Source organism: Micromesistius poutassou (assembly GCF_964030765.1).
Source record: "Micromesistius poutassou genome assembly, chromosome: 3".
Classification (NCBI taxonomy): Eukaryota; Metazoa; Chordata; class Actinopteri; order Gadiformes; family Gadidae; genus Micromesistius; species Micromesistius poutassou.
In genome coordinates this window covers 2,554,481-2,566,980 of record NC_140273.1, presented here as the reverse complement: position 1 = coordinate 2,566,980, position 12,500 = coordinate 2,554,481, and the positions used below count along the sequence as shown (strand labels likewise).

At 53.2% G+C, this 12,500-nt stretch overlaps 1 protein-coding gene across 1 annotated transcript in view; it reads left to right on the top strand.

Annotated features, from left to right (window-relative positions):
* Window positions 1-12,500, top strand: part of LOC311340470 (girdin-like) — a gene marked incomplete at both ends in the record, with an annotated part of 30,925 nt that overhangs the window by 4,822 nt on the left and 13,603 nt on the right. The window contains 12 exon segments of the mRNA XM_084465357.1: window positions 540-609; window positions 1,536-1,594; window positions 1,880-1,963; window positions 2,308-2,448; window positions 3,025-3,233; window positions 6,122-6,203; window positions 7,056-7,214; window positions 8,120-8,266; window positions 9,564-9,708; window positions 10,204-10,911; window positions 11,459-11,664; window positions 12,065-12,259. Of these exon segments, the coding sequence (XP_084321483.1) occupies window positions 540-609; window positions 1,536-1,594; window positions 1,880-1,963; window positions 2,308-2,448; window positions 3,025-3,233; window positions 6,122-6,203; window positions 7,056-7,214; window positions 8,120-8,266; window positions 9,564-9,708; window positions 10,204-10,911; window positions 11,459-11,664; window positions 12,065-12,259 (2,205 nt within the window).

The window sequence follows — 12,500 nt, the reverse complement described above, 5'->3', positions numbered from 1 at the left end:
TGTCTGTCTGTCTGTCTCTCTGTCTGTCTCTCTGTCTGTCTGTCTCTCTTACTTACACTCACACTCACACTCACTCTGTCTGTCTGTCTCTCTGTCTGTCTCTCTCTCACTCACTCACTCACTCATTCACTTACTCACTCACACACACACACACACACACACACACACACACACGCACACGCACGCGCACACACACACACAGCGCTGCCGTGCCCGTGGTGGAGGTTCCTAGCCTCCTGACAGACAACCCTCCAGGGTTTCCCCCAGACCGGTGGTCTGAGCTGCTCCTCCTCAGCATTCAGGTCCTCCTCCTCGCGCCCGCGTGGCAACGCCAACGCCGTATTCAAGCGGCTGCTATGTGCACAACTTGTGCAGCGACTCCATTCACCCTCCTCTGGCGGCGGCCCAGGGGAGGGTCTCCGTGGGGGGACCCCCTGGGCGTGGAGGGGGGGGGGGGGGGGGGGGGGGGGGTTGGTGAGGGGTCCGGGGGTTCTGGTTCCGGGGGTCTCAGGTCCTTCTCTCTGCTCCTCCCCTTGCAGGACCATCTGAGGCAGCTGATCATGATCCCACTGCCCAACGTGCTGCTGCTGGGGAAGAAGCCCTACTGCGGTACGGGACACACACACACACACACACACACGTCGCTCTCTGTCGCGGTGTCTGTGTCTCTCTGTCTCTCGCTTTCTATCGCTCTCTCTCTCTCGTTCTCTGTCTCTATGTCTCTCTGTCTCTCTCTTTCTATCGCTCTCTCTCTCTCGTTCTCTGTCTCTATGTCTCTCTGTCTCTCTCTTTCTATTGCTCTCTCTCTCTCGTTCTCTGTCTCTATGTCTCTCTGTCTCTCTCTTTCTATCTCTCTCTCTCTCTCTCTCTCTGTGTATCTATGTCTCTCTGTCTCTCTCTTTCTATCGCTCTCTCTCTCTCTGTCTCTATGTCTCTCTGTCTCTCTCTTTCTATCGCTCTCTCTCTCTCTCTGTATCTATGTCTCTCTGTCTCTCTCTTTCTATCGCTCTCTCTCTCTGTCTATGCGTGCGTGCGTGTGTGTGTGTGTGTGTGTGTGTGTGTGTGTGTCTCTCTCTCTCTCTCTCTCTCTCTCTCTCTCTCTCTCTCAATTGAATTCAATTGAATTCAAAGGGGCTTTGAGAGATACTTTATCTCTCCCCCTCTCTACATCTCTCCCTCTGTCTCTCTCACTCTCCTAGGTAACCAATGTATATAAACCAGCTACAACTCTGTCTTTGTTTCTCTGTCTGTCTGTCAGTCTGTCTGTCTGTCGGTCTCTTTTGTCTCTCTCCTAAATGACCAATGTATGCATGCAAGATGATAACCCAGTAGAACTTTTATTCTCAAAGGTCAAAATAGTTCTTAATGTGGAACGTATGTGATGTGTTATGAGACGAGTTCACCTCAGTGTCAGCTCTTTAATTCACTGCCTCTGACCCAGTGAGGAGCAGGCTAGTGGTGACCTCAATCTAACGCCGGTATCCTCGTTACTGTGTACTTATACTTTGTGTTGGCTGGCCTTTGGTTTCCCACAGAGCAAAGTCTGAAGGAGTTGAAAAAGGTGCTGCTCTTTCTGTTGGGATGTGCTGTTCAGGTAAGGATTGAGGTCCACGGGGAAATGGTGTGCATGTGTGGGTGTGTGCACTTACGTGTGTTCTTGCATGCGTGCGTGCGTTTGTCTATTTGCGCGAGCATGCGTGTGTGCGTGCCTGCGCGCATGTGTGCATATGTGTCGTCAGTGTGACAGAGTATATGTGTGCTGCAGCACGCTAACCCATTAGCTCGTAGCCCTAGCCTGTATAGCTGCTCTGCGTGTATCGTGGCCACGGGTTGGCAGTATGAAGGCAGTCCGTTTACCGCTGATCTGCTTCTCTTCCAGTGTGAGCAGAAGGAGGAGTACATCGAGAGGATCCAGGCGCTGGACTTTGACACCAAGGCGGCCATCGCTGCCCACATCCAGGAGGTATCCCCTGATCGGCGGTGCTGTGCTGTTGGTTCTCCTCTGATGTGTTGCTTCATGGTCTCAGGGGCTGCCGAGGGGCTGCAGGCTGGGACCCGCATCTGATGTTCACCACGACCAGCATCCCCTCCTCTCAGATCTAGTTCACACACTCTCTCTGTCTCTTTCTCTCTCTCTGTCTCGGTGTCTTTCTCTCTCTGTCTCTGTCTCTTTCTTCCTATCTCTCGGTCTCTCTGTCTCTCTCTCTCTCTCTCTCTCTCTCTCTCTCTCTCTCTCTCTCTCTCTCTCTCTCTCTCTCTCTCTCTCTGGTTCTAACTCTCTGGTTCTCCCTCCCCTGGTTCTCCCAGTTGACCCACAGCCAGGACAGTGTGGTGGACCTCCAGTGGCTGGAGGCCAGTGACCTCCACCCTGAGGAGCTGGAGTCCGCGGCCAGAAGCATGGCCCTGCACCTCAGACAGCTGCTGGAGCAGAGAGACACCCACCTGGAGGTCCGTCCCCTCCAGTAACACCACTCACCACTGAAGCAGCCGTTCAATGTATTCAGGAGAAGAGGCGCTGAACTCTGCTGACGTCTCAGGGATTGGTCCCTGTCAACCAGAGTTGTTCCGATACCGATACCAGTATCGGTAATACCTCCGATACTGCCTAAATCGGGTATCGGCGAGTATGCAAGTCTGTATGCGCTGATCCGATACCGTCACGTGACTAATTTACTACACAGGCAGAGAACATCACAAACACTAATTATACATATAATTACAGATTATAAATGTAAATGATCTAGTTCTGAAAAAAATGTAAAAGTCGAACCGACTTTACATCGCTGTCATCGTAAGAGAACCCTTCAGTAAGAACAAGTGCTGTTAGTAGTTACAATGCTAGATGCTCGGTGAGATGATCGGTGTATAAACTCGGAATCGGCCGATACTCAAGTACAGGAAACGGAATCGGTATCGGTAAGGGAAAAACTGTATCGGAACGTCTACTGCCGTCAACGACAACAACAACATACACATCCTGCCTAACCTCTTCCTTCTCCTCCTCATCCCCGTCTCTACCTCCAGACGATCTCGGACCTGATGCAGGACCGGGAGGCGGTGGTCAGCCCCCTGCCCAGCCCCCGCAGCCCCCGCAGCCCCCACAGCCCCCGCAGCCCCCAGTCCCCGGGCCTCCATCCTCCTGGGGGGCCGCAGCAGCACGCAGGGGTCCAGCAGCACCTGGCCGTGGAGCTGGCCGACTCCAAGGCCAAGATCAGACGACTGCGACAGGAGCTGTGAGTGCGACGCTAGGCGGAGCTCACCGCGCTACAACCCATGAGTCAGACAGGGTGCATCAGAAGAGCTCTCCGTTAAACACATTGTCTGGCAGCAGTGAAACGATCTGCCCTTTACTGCAGGGGCAGTACGTACGGCGACATGGAGCAGGTTGACTGGTAACCAGAAGGTCCCTAGTTTGATTCCCCGGCTCCTCCTAGCTGAGTGTCGAGGTGTCCCTGAGCGAGACGCCCTCACCCTGACTGCTCCTGACCAGCTGGCTGTCGCCCCCTGCGTGGCTGACTCCGCCGTGTGGTGTGTGAATGTGTGCATGAATGGGTGAATGTGAGGCAGTATTGTAAAGCGCTTTGAGTGGCCACTGGTTAGAAAAGAGCTGTATAAATGCAGACTATTTACCATTTACGTGTGTAGGACACGATTCATTCTGTGTTCCTTCCATACGGTTTCTTTCCTGAGAAGGAAGGCGTTTCTCCCCGCGTCTTATGGAGGCTGCGCGGAAAGGAGTGTCATTGAAATGGTCCTGTGAAGCCCTCTGAGACAGTGACTGTAACTAACACAATCGACCCGCATCAAATCCACTCTCTGACGTCGGTTCATCGGTCGGTCGAGCTCGGTGCGTAGGACAGAGCGCGGGCCGCTCTTGTCTGCTGATTTGACACGTAGTTTAGGTGAGAAACGGCCTCTTGCAGGGTTGTTAAAGAGAGGCTGAGGTTCCTGGAGGAGAGAGAGTCGGGTGAGAGTTACGAGCGACTACAGGGTGAGATGCCCAGAGGGGGGCCGGCCCCCATTGTGGCGCTGGCCTCATGATAACCACGGCCGTACTTTCCCCTGACCCACATTGGCTCTGCGCTGCCGTGTGGACTTTACTGCGTGTGGCTTTCGCTATAAAACATGTTTGCGTGCGTTCATAACTCCACAGCCCCTCCCAGGCCATACATCAGCCCAGAGTCACATGGTTTCTGTTGTTACGGTCGGTATAAATACACCATTAAGAGACTTTTACCAATGCTTGTTCAGAGTTCACATAGACTCTACATAGCTTCCCCCCTACACACTAACCCTCTTACGCACTTATTGTGTGATGTCCGTCCTTGCACTTAAAAACAGTACATAGCCTCATGTAGCGTCTTTCTGTGTTGTATACGGGGAATGGGTTAACCTAGTGATTGTTAGTACTTGGCACTTGGTTCTATCAATATCCTTACTGTACCGACAGAGATATATTGTTGTTTCACTTTCTTCTGACAAATGTACTTATTTTAAGTCGCTTTGGAGAAAAAGCGTCTGCTAAATACCCTGAATGTACATGTAATACTTACCACTAGGGATGGGTCAGAATATTTGATTATTCGATTATTCGTTCCCGAGGGTCAAAGCCGATTTTTAACATTTGGACCGTTAACCTTTTTTATTATTATTAATCATGTACAGAAAAACAATATACACAATACACAAGCATAATTTTTTATATATATGCATACAACACAAACACTGATCACTGTTAAAGTTTGTTTTTTTGCGTTTAAGATAGTGATTTCTCGCCGATCCATGGCTGCCTTTGTGAATGTCGGCACACATCGAATAATCGATTATTCATTCATACCACCCACTGATTATTCGACCATGAAAAATTTGAGTTATTCACATCCCTACTTACCACTGGGGGATAAACAACATTGTGTACCAGCACGCGTGTACCAGACCATGTACATTCTGGATGTTACTTTTTAAAAACGGGCACGGGGTCCATCAACAAATACACCAGAAGGACACGACACATATCAGGAGGAGATTGATCCCCTGAGGGGTTTAAACCCAAAGACTTAAAGATGAAGTCATGCGCGGGATTGTAATAAATAGATTGTGAGCGCTGAACGGGGTCTTGTGTGTCCGTGTGTGTCGTACGGCCCGAGGCTCCAGTGTGTTGGTCCCATGCAGACCAGACAAACCAGGCCATGGTGAGGCTGAATGGAGGCAGCTCCATAGGGTGACTTCACGAAGCCTCTTTAATGGAGGCAGCTCTATAGAGTGACTTCATGAAGTCTCAGATTCTGAGGTCTTCACAACAAAGGTTACACTAGAACATATTAACACCTACTCAGGCCCATTCCCAATTCACCCCTTAGCCCTAGCCCTTAGCCCTACCCCTTAATTTTGCGTGTTCACGCATAGGGGTAGGGCTGTCCCAATAGTCGTTTCATTGAGGGGTAGGGGTAAGGGGAAGGGCTAAATAGCCCTTCAAAGTACGATTTTCGAGAGGCATGCTCAAAAACGAGTGTCATGAGAAATCTCCCACAATGCCTTGTGAGAACATTTAAATATCAAGGAAAATCCTCAGCAAGATGGTGGTGAAAGATGTGACAGGATCTGAGTTTGAGCTGACTAGCGTACCGTGTATTGTACAACAGGTCACCCGCTGATCTAGCGTCAGCTGGAGGTAGAGCGGGTCGGCTGGTAACCGGAAGGTCGCTAGTTCGATCCCCAGCTCCTCCTAGCGGAGTGTGGAGGTGTCCCCGAGTGAGACGCCCTCACCCTGACTGCTCCTGACGAGCTGGCTGTCACCTTGCATGGTTGACCGCCGACCGCCGTGAATGTGGGTATGAATGAGTGAATGTTTGGCAGTATTGTAAAGTGCTTTGAGTGGCCACTGGTTAAAAAAAGCGTGCATGAATGCAGTCCATTTACCATGACCATGAACACCCTGGTCTGAGCCGTTTGTCCACTAACTCCTGGAACGTTTCCATCGTTGTAGAGAGAGATGGGGGTCTTTTCAAACAGGCCGGTCATAAAGGATATGAAGTGATGTTGTTGTTGTGTCTCCCTCGGCCGCGGGCTGCCTGGCCCCCACTCAGCTGACCGCCTGCTTCTGTCTCCCTGTTGTCCCCAGAGAGGAGAAGAGCGAGCAGGTCCTGGACTGCAGACACGAGCTGGACAACGTGGAGGCCGAGCTGAAGAGGAACCAGCAGGAGGTGGACTGAGCACACAGACGCACATAAAGAGACACACGCACGCATGCAGTCACAAACACACACACACGCACGCACGCACGCACACAAGCACTCACGCACTCATGTATGCACACACACAGACAGATACACACAGACATGCACACACGCACACACACACAAACACAAAGATACAAACACACACCCAACACACACACACACACACACACACACACACACACACACACACACACACACACACACACCGCAGAATGAAGTACACACTGTAATGAAGGATTCAGTCTTGTTTGTAACCCGTTGTGCATCATGGGATTATACAGATTAATGCAGTGTTTTTCCAGAGCAGGGTTAAGTAGGGCCAGCCCACTGAAAACATCGCTACTCTGATCCCACAAGCATAGATACTACAGTATACACACACACACACACATACACACAGATACTACTACTAGATACTACTAAAGCTTGAATGGAGGCGTTCCAATAATGTTTTATTATGTATGTTATCTCCTCCTGATTCACCACTTGGCACCACTATATATTATGACAGACACGTACATTGGAATGCTTTTGATACGTGACTATATGTGTGTGTGGCTACTGTATGACATTTAAAATTTACATTTACATTCAGGGCATTTAGCAGACGCTTTTATCTAACCCTAACCCTAACCTTAGGGGGGGGGGGCTATGCAGAGACCAGGTGAACTCTGAACAGAGTATCCGTGTGTCTGTAGCTCCCGCTACAGACACACGTGTTGATTGGCTGATGTCCTAGCGCTGTGTCTCCGCCCCCCCCCCCCCCGTCTGACGTGTTGATTGGCTGATGAGCTGTCCCCCCCCCCCCCCCGTCAGAACGGCCTGCTGCAGGTGGAGGCGCGGGCGGCGCGGGCGTACCGGGACGAGCTGGACGCCCTGAGGGAGAGGGCCTTCAGGGCCGACAAGCTGGAGAGCGAGGTGGGCCGCTACCGCGAGAAGCTGCACAGCATGGAGGTGTTCAAGGCCAAAGTGGAGGTACACGACGTAACACAACGTAACACAATGTAACACAACACAACATAACGTAACACAACACAACACCACACAGCATGGAGGTGTTCAAGGCCAAAGTGGAGGTACACAACGTAACACAACATAACACAACGTAACACAACACAACATAACGTAACACAACACAACACCACACAGCATGGAGGTGTTCAAGGCCAAAGTGGAGGTACGCGACGTAACACAACGTAACACAACGTAACACAACACAACACAACACCACACAGCATGGAGATGTTCAAGGCCAAAGTGGAGGTACACAACGTAACACAACGTAACACAACACAACACCACACAACATGGAGGTGTTCAAGGCCAAAGTGGAGGTACACAACGTAACACAACGTAACACAACACAACACCACACAACATGGAGGTGTTCAAGGCCAAAGTGGAGGTACACAACGTAACACAACATAACACAACGTAACACAACACAACATAACGTAACACAACACAACACCACACAGCATGGAGGTGTTCAAGGCCAAAGTGGAGGTACACAACGTAACACAACGTAACACAACACAACATAACATAACACAATACAACACCACACAACATGGAGGTGTTCAAGGTCAAAGTGGAGGTACACAACATAACACAACACAATACAACGCAATGCAACGCAACATAACTTGCTGTGTATCTGTGTGTGTGTGTGTCTGTGTGTGTCTTTGTGTGTGTGTGTGTGTGTGTGTGTGTGTGTGTGTGTGTGCGTGTCTGTCTGTGTGTGTGTGTGTGTGTGTGTGTGTGTGTGTGTGTGTCTGTCTGTGTGTGTGCGTGTCTGTCTGTGTGTGTCTGTGTGTGTCTATCTGTGTGTGTGTGTGTCTGTGTGTGTGTGTGTGATGCGTGTGCGGCGCGGGCCCCAGGAGCTGAAGGAGGATAACCGGGTCCTGCAGGAGACCAAGGAGGTGCTGGAGGACCAGGTGTCGGGCTGGAGGGCGCGCTCCGACAAACTGCACCAGCTGGAGAAGCACAGCCTGCTGCTGAGCGCCCGCGTGCACGAGCTGGAGCAGGTACGCAACGCGCACAACATGTAACGCACAACATGTACACAACACGTATCACACAGCCTGCTGCTGAGCGCCCGCGTGCACGAGCCGGAGCAGGTACGCAACGCGCACAACATGTAACGCACAACAAGTACACAACACATATCACACAGCCTGCTGCTGAGCGCCCGTGTGCACGAGCTGGAGCAGGTACGCAACGCGCACAACATGTACACAACATGTGTCACGCAACCTGCACGCAACACGTATCAGACAACATGTGCACAACATGTATCACGTACACAACCCGCACGCAACACGTATCACACAACCTGCACACAACATGTATCAATCACGCAACACGTATCACACAACCTGCACGCACACGTATCAGACACACAACATGTATCAGACACGCAACACGTATCACACAACCTGCATGCACACGTATCACACAACCTGCACACAACATGTATCAGACACTCAACACGTATCACACAACCTGCACGTGTCACACAGTAATGACGTATCAGACACACAACATGTATCACTCCCAAGGGGCGTGTCCTGCTGACTACAGGACTGGATGGAGACTCACTGAGTCCCCCTGGAGTCTTGTTCAGGTGTACCTCAGTGTGTAGATACCTCAGGGCTGATCCGGGTGTGTGTGTCTGTGTGTAGGTGTACCTCAGGGCTGATCAGGGTGTGTGTCTGTGTGTAGATACCTCAGGGCTGATCAGGGTGTGTGTGTCTGTGTGTAGATACCTCAGGGCTGATCAGGGTGTGTGTGTCTGTGTGTAGGTGTACCACAGGGCTGATCAGGGTGTGTGTGTCTGTGTGTAGGTGTACCTCAGGGCTGATCAGGGTGTGTGTGTCTGTGTGTAGGTGTACCTCAGGGCTGATCAGGGTGTGTGTGTCTGTGTGTAGGTGTACCTCAGGGCTGATCAGGGTGTGTGTGTCTGTGTGTAGATACCTCAGGGCTGATCAGGGTGTGTGTGTCTGTGTGTAGATACCTCAGGGCTGATCAGGGTGTGTGTGTCTGTGTGTAGGTGTACCTCAGGGCTGATCAGGGTGTGTGTGTCTGTGTGTAGATACCTCAGGGCTGATCCGGGTGTGTGTGTATGTGTAGGTGTACCTCAGGGCTGATCAGGGTGTGTGTCTGTGTGTAGATACCTCAGGGCTGATCCGGGTGTGTGTGTGTGTGTATGTGTAGGTGTACCTCAGGGCTGATCCGGGTGTGTGTGTGTGTGTGTGTGTAGATACCTCAGGGCTGATCCGGGTGTGTGTGTGTGTGTGTGTGTGTGTGTGTGTGTGTGTGCAGGAGAAGGAGGTGGAGCGCCGGCGGACGGAGGAGCTGCGGGCCGAGAACCTGTCGCTGGGCCTGGCCCAGAGGAGGAGCATGGAGGAGTCGCAGCTGCTGGGCTGGGAGCTGGAGCAGATCTCCAGGACCGCCGACAGCTCCCAGGGTAGGACGGCCAGGGAGGGGGACCCCGCCGGGCGAGGTGCCCCTGGGGGAGAGGGTCCGCTTGGGGGAGACCCCGCTGGGGGGAGGGTCTGACAGGTGAACACCTGTAGGCTCGTAGAGTATGAATTTGTAGATTATGGGAAAAAGTACACATCCGAAACCACATATGGCGGAATGTGGCTCAGGAGGTAGAGCGAGTTGGCTGGTAACCAGAAGGTCGCTAGTTCGATCCCCGGCTCCTCCTAGTGGAGTGTGGAGGTGTCCCTGAGCGAGACGCCCTCACCCTGACTGCTCCTGACGAGCTGGCTGTCGCCCTGCCTGGTTGACTCCGCCGTCGGTGTGTGAAAGGCAGTGTTGTAAAGCGCTTTGAGTGGCCACTGGTTAGAAAAGGACGGTACGAATGCAGCCCATTTACTCCGTGTGTCTGTCGTGTCTGTCTGGGGTTTGTGTGTCTGTCTTCTGTCTGGTGTCCGTCCGTCCGTCTGTCTGTCTGCAGGCCAGCAGTCCCTGAGCGAGGAGGTGCGGGAGCGGACGCAGTCGCGGCTCCTGAGGCTGGAGAAGGAGAACCAGCGGCTGCTGAGGACCATCGAGGACCTGAGGGCCTCCTCCGTCACCAGCAGCCCACTGCACAGCCGCTACCAGGACCAGGATCCAGACCAGGACCAGGACCAGGACCGAGACCTGGACCACCTCTCCACGGAGGCCTTCCATCCCTTCACCAAGCCGTCGGACCCCCTGGGGGGCCGGACCCGTCACCCTAAGCTGTACAACGGCGTGGCCCCCGAGGGCCCCCCCGGCGGCCCCGCCTTCCAGGGAGACCCGGAGTGCACCACGCTGGAGGAGGGGCCCAGCGAGGCGCTGCTCCTCACCGAGACGCTGGGCTCTGAGGACCAGGAGAAGGGGCAGCTGGACGAGGCGTGGGCGAGCAGCGAGAACATCAAGGACCTGGTGTCGGACGCCACGGACGCCACGGAGAGCCACGGTGGGCCGCCGCCCGGCCGGGCCGCCGACCCCGCCTCGGCCGCCCCTAGGGCTGTCGTAGCAGCGGCCGCCCCTAGGGCCGGCCGCTGCTACGACAGCGTGGTGGTGGCGGCGCTGACCGGACGCTCCTGCTACGCCACCAAGTACACGGAACGGCTGGAGGCCAAGTGCCGCGCGCTGGACACCGACAACCAGCGGCTGCAGGCCTCCCTGGACAACAGCGGTGGGTTCACGCTGCAGATGTTCACGCTGCAGATGTTCACACTGCAGATGTTCACGCTGCAGACGTTCACGCTGCAGATGGTTCCCGTCACGTTTTCTCCTTCCCGATAACCATTCCGATTCCTGAACTTGAGTATCGATGCCGATACCGAGTATATACACGGATACAGCATCTAGCTTCTAGCATCTAACAATTTTTGATTTCAGAACTAGATAATTTACATTTATAATCTGTAATTATAATAATACATTTGTGTTCTTGTAGTAAAGAGTGAGCATCCATGTTTTTTCCGACTTGGTAGCTCTAAAGCACGTAGGTCGGAGATGGCGCGTTCCCGGTATCGGTATTAGAACAACTCGATTTAAAAGTTGTTTTAGGGTTGGTTTTCCTTGGATGACTCAAATTGAATATGATCCCAACCAGTGTTTTCAAAACCATTACCCTACGGGTCAATAACTTCGCTCCAACTAAAAAAACGACAAAGCTTGCTCGATGACTTCCTGAGTGTGGTGTGTGTCCCCCCCCCCCCGCGCGCTGCCCCCCGCAGGCCGGAGGCTGCAGCGCCTGGAGGCGGAGGTGCTGGAGCTGGAGGCAGAGAGCCAGGGCCTGCAGGCGGCGCTGGAGGAGATGAGGCTGTCGTCGCGGCGCCTGGAGCAGCTGGAGGGGGAGAAGCAGAGCCTGGAGCAGGAGAGCGCCGGGCTGGAGCGGGACAAGCGGCGCCTGGAGAAGGAGAACCGCCGCCTCCGCCAGCAGGTAGCCGACCCAGAGAGGGGCGCCGAGGGCTGGGTCAGAGGAGAGCTTAGAGGGTGCAGTTGAGTTAGGATGGACTGGAGGTCTTCTTTCCCATTCTCTCCACTTAATGGTTAATAAATGGACTGCAGTTATACCGCACTTTTCGAACCAGTGGCCGCTTTTCGAACCAATACTGCCTCACATTCACACATTCATGCACACATTCACACACCGACTGAATGTGACCGGCGGAGTCAGCCACGCAGGGCGACAGCCAGCTGGTCAGGAGCAGTCTCGCAAGGAATGTTTTGATCTCCAAACTGTATATTAAATCTAGTAACATGTGATGTGTGGGTGCGTGAGTATCGCTGACACCACAACGGTTAGCTCAGAGCTTAGAGTGTGTTCGTTGTCCCCCCAGGCGGAGATCCAGGAGGCCAGCCTGGACGGCAGCAGCGCCCGCGTGGCCAGCCTGGAGAGGGAGACGCGGGGGCAGGTGAAGGAGCTGGAGGGGCTCCGGGAGACGGCGGAGAGGGTCCGGGGCCTGGAGAGAGACAACCGCGAGCTGGCCAAACAGGCGGCCATCGACAACCGCACCCTGGTCACCCTCAGAGAGGTGAGAGGAGGGGGGGGGGTGCACCTCGCTGGGGCTTTAAAATCACACACAACATGTATCAAACACGCGACACGTATCAAACACAACATGTATCTCACACACACAACATGTATCACACACAACACGTATCACACGCAACACGTATCACACAAGCAACACGTATCAAACACGCAACACATATCACATGAAACATGTATCAGATGCAAAATGTATCACACACAACATGTATCGCACACGCATC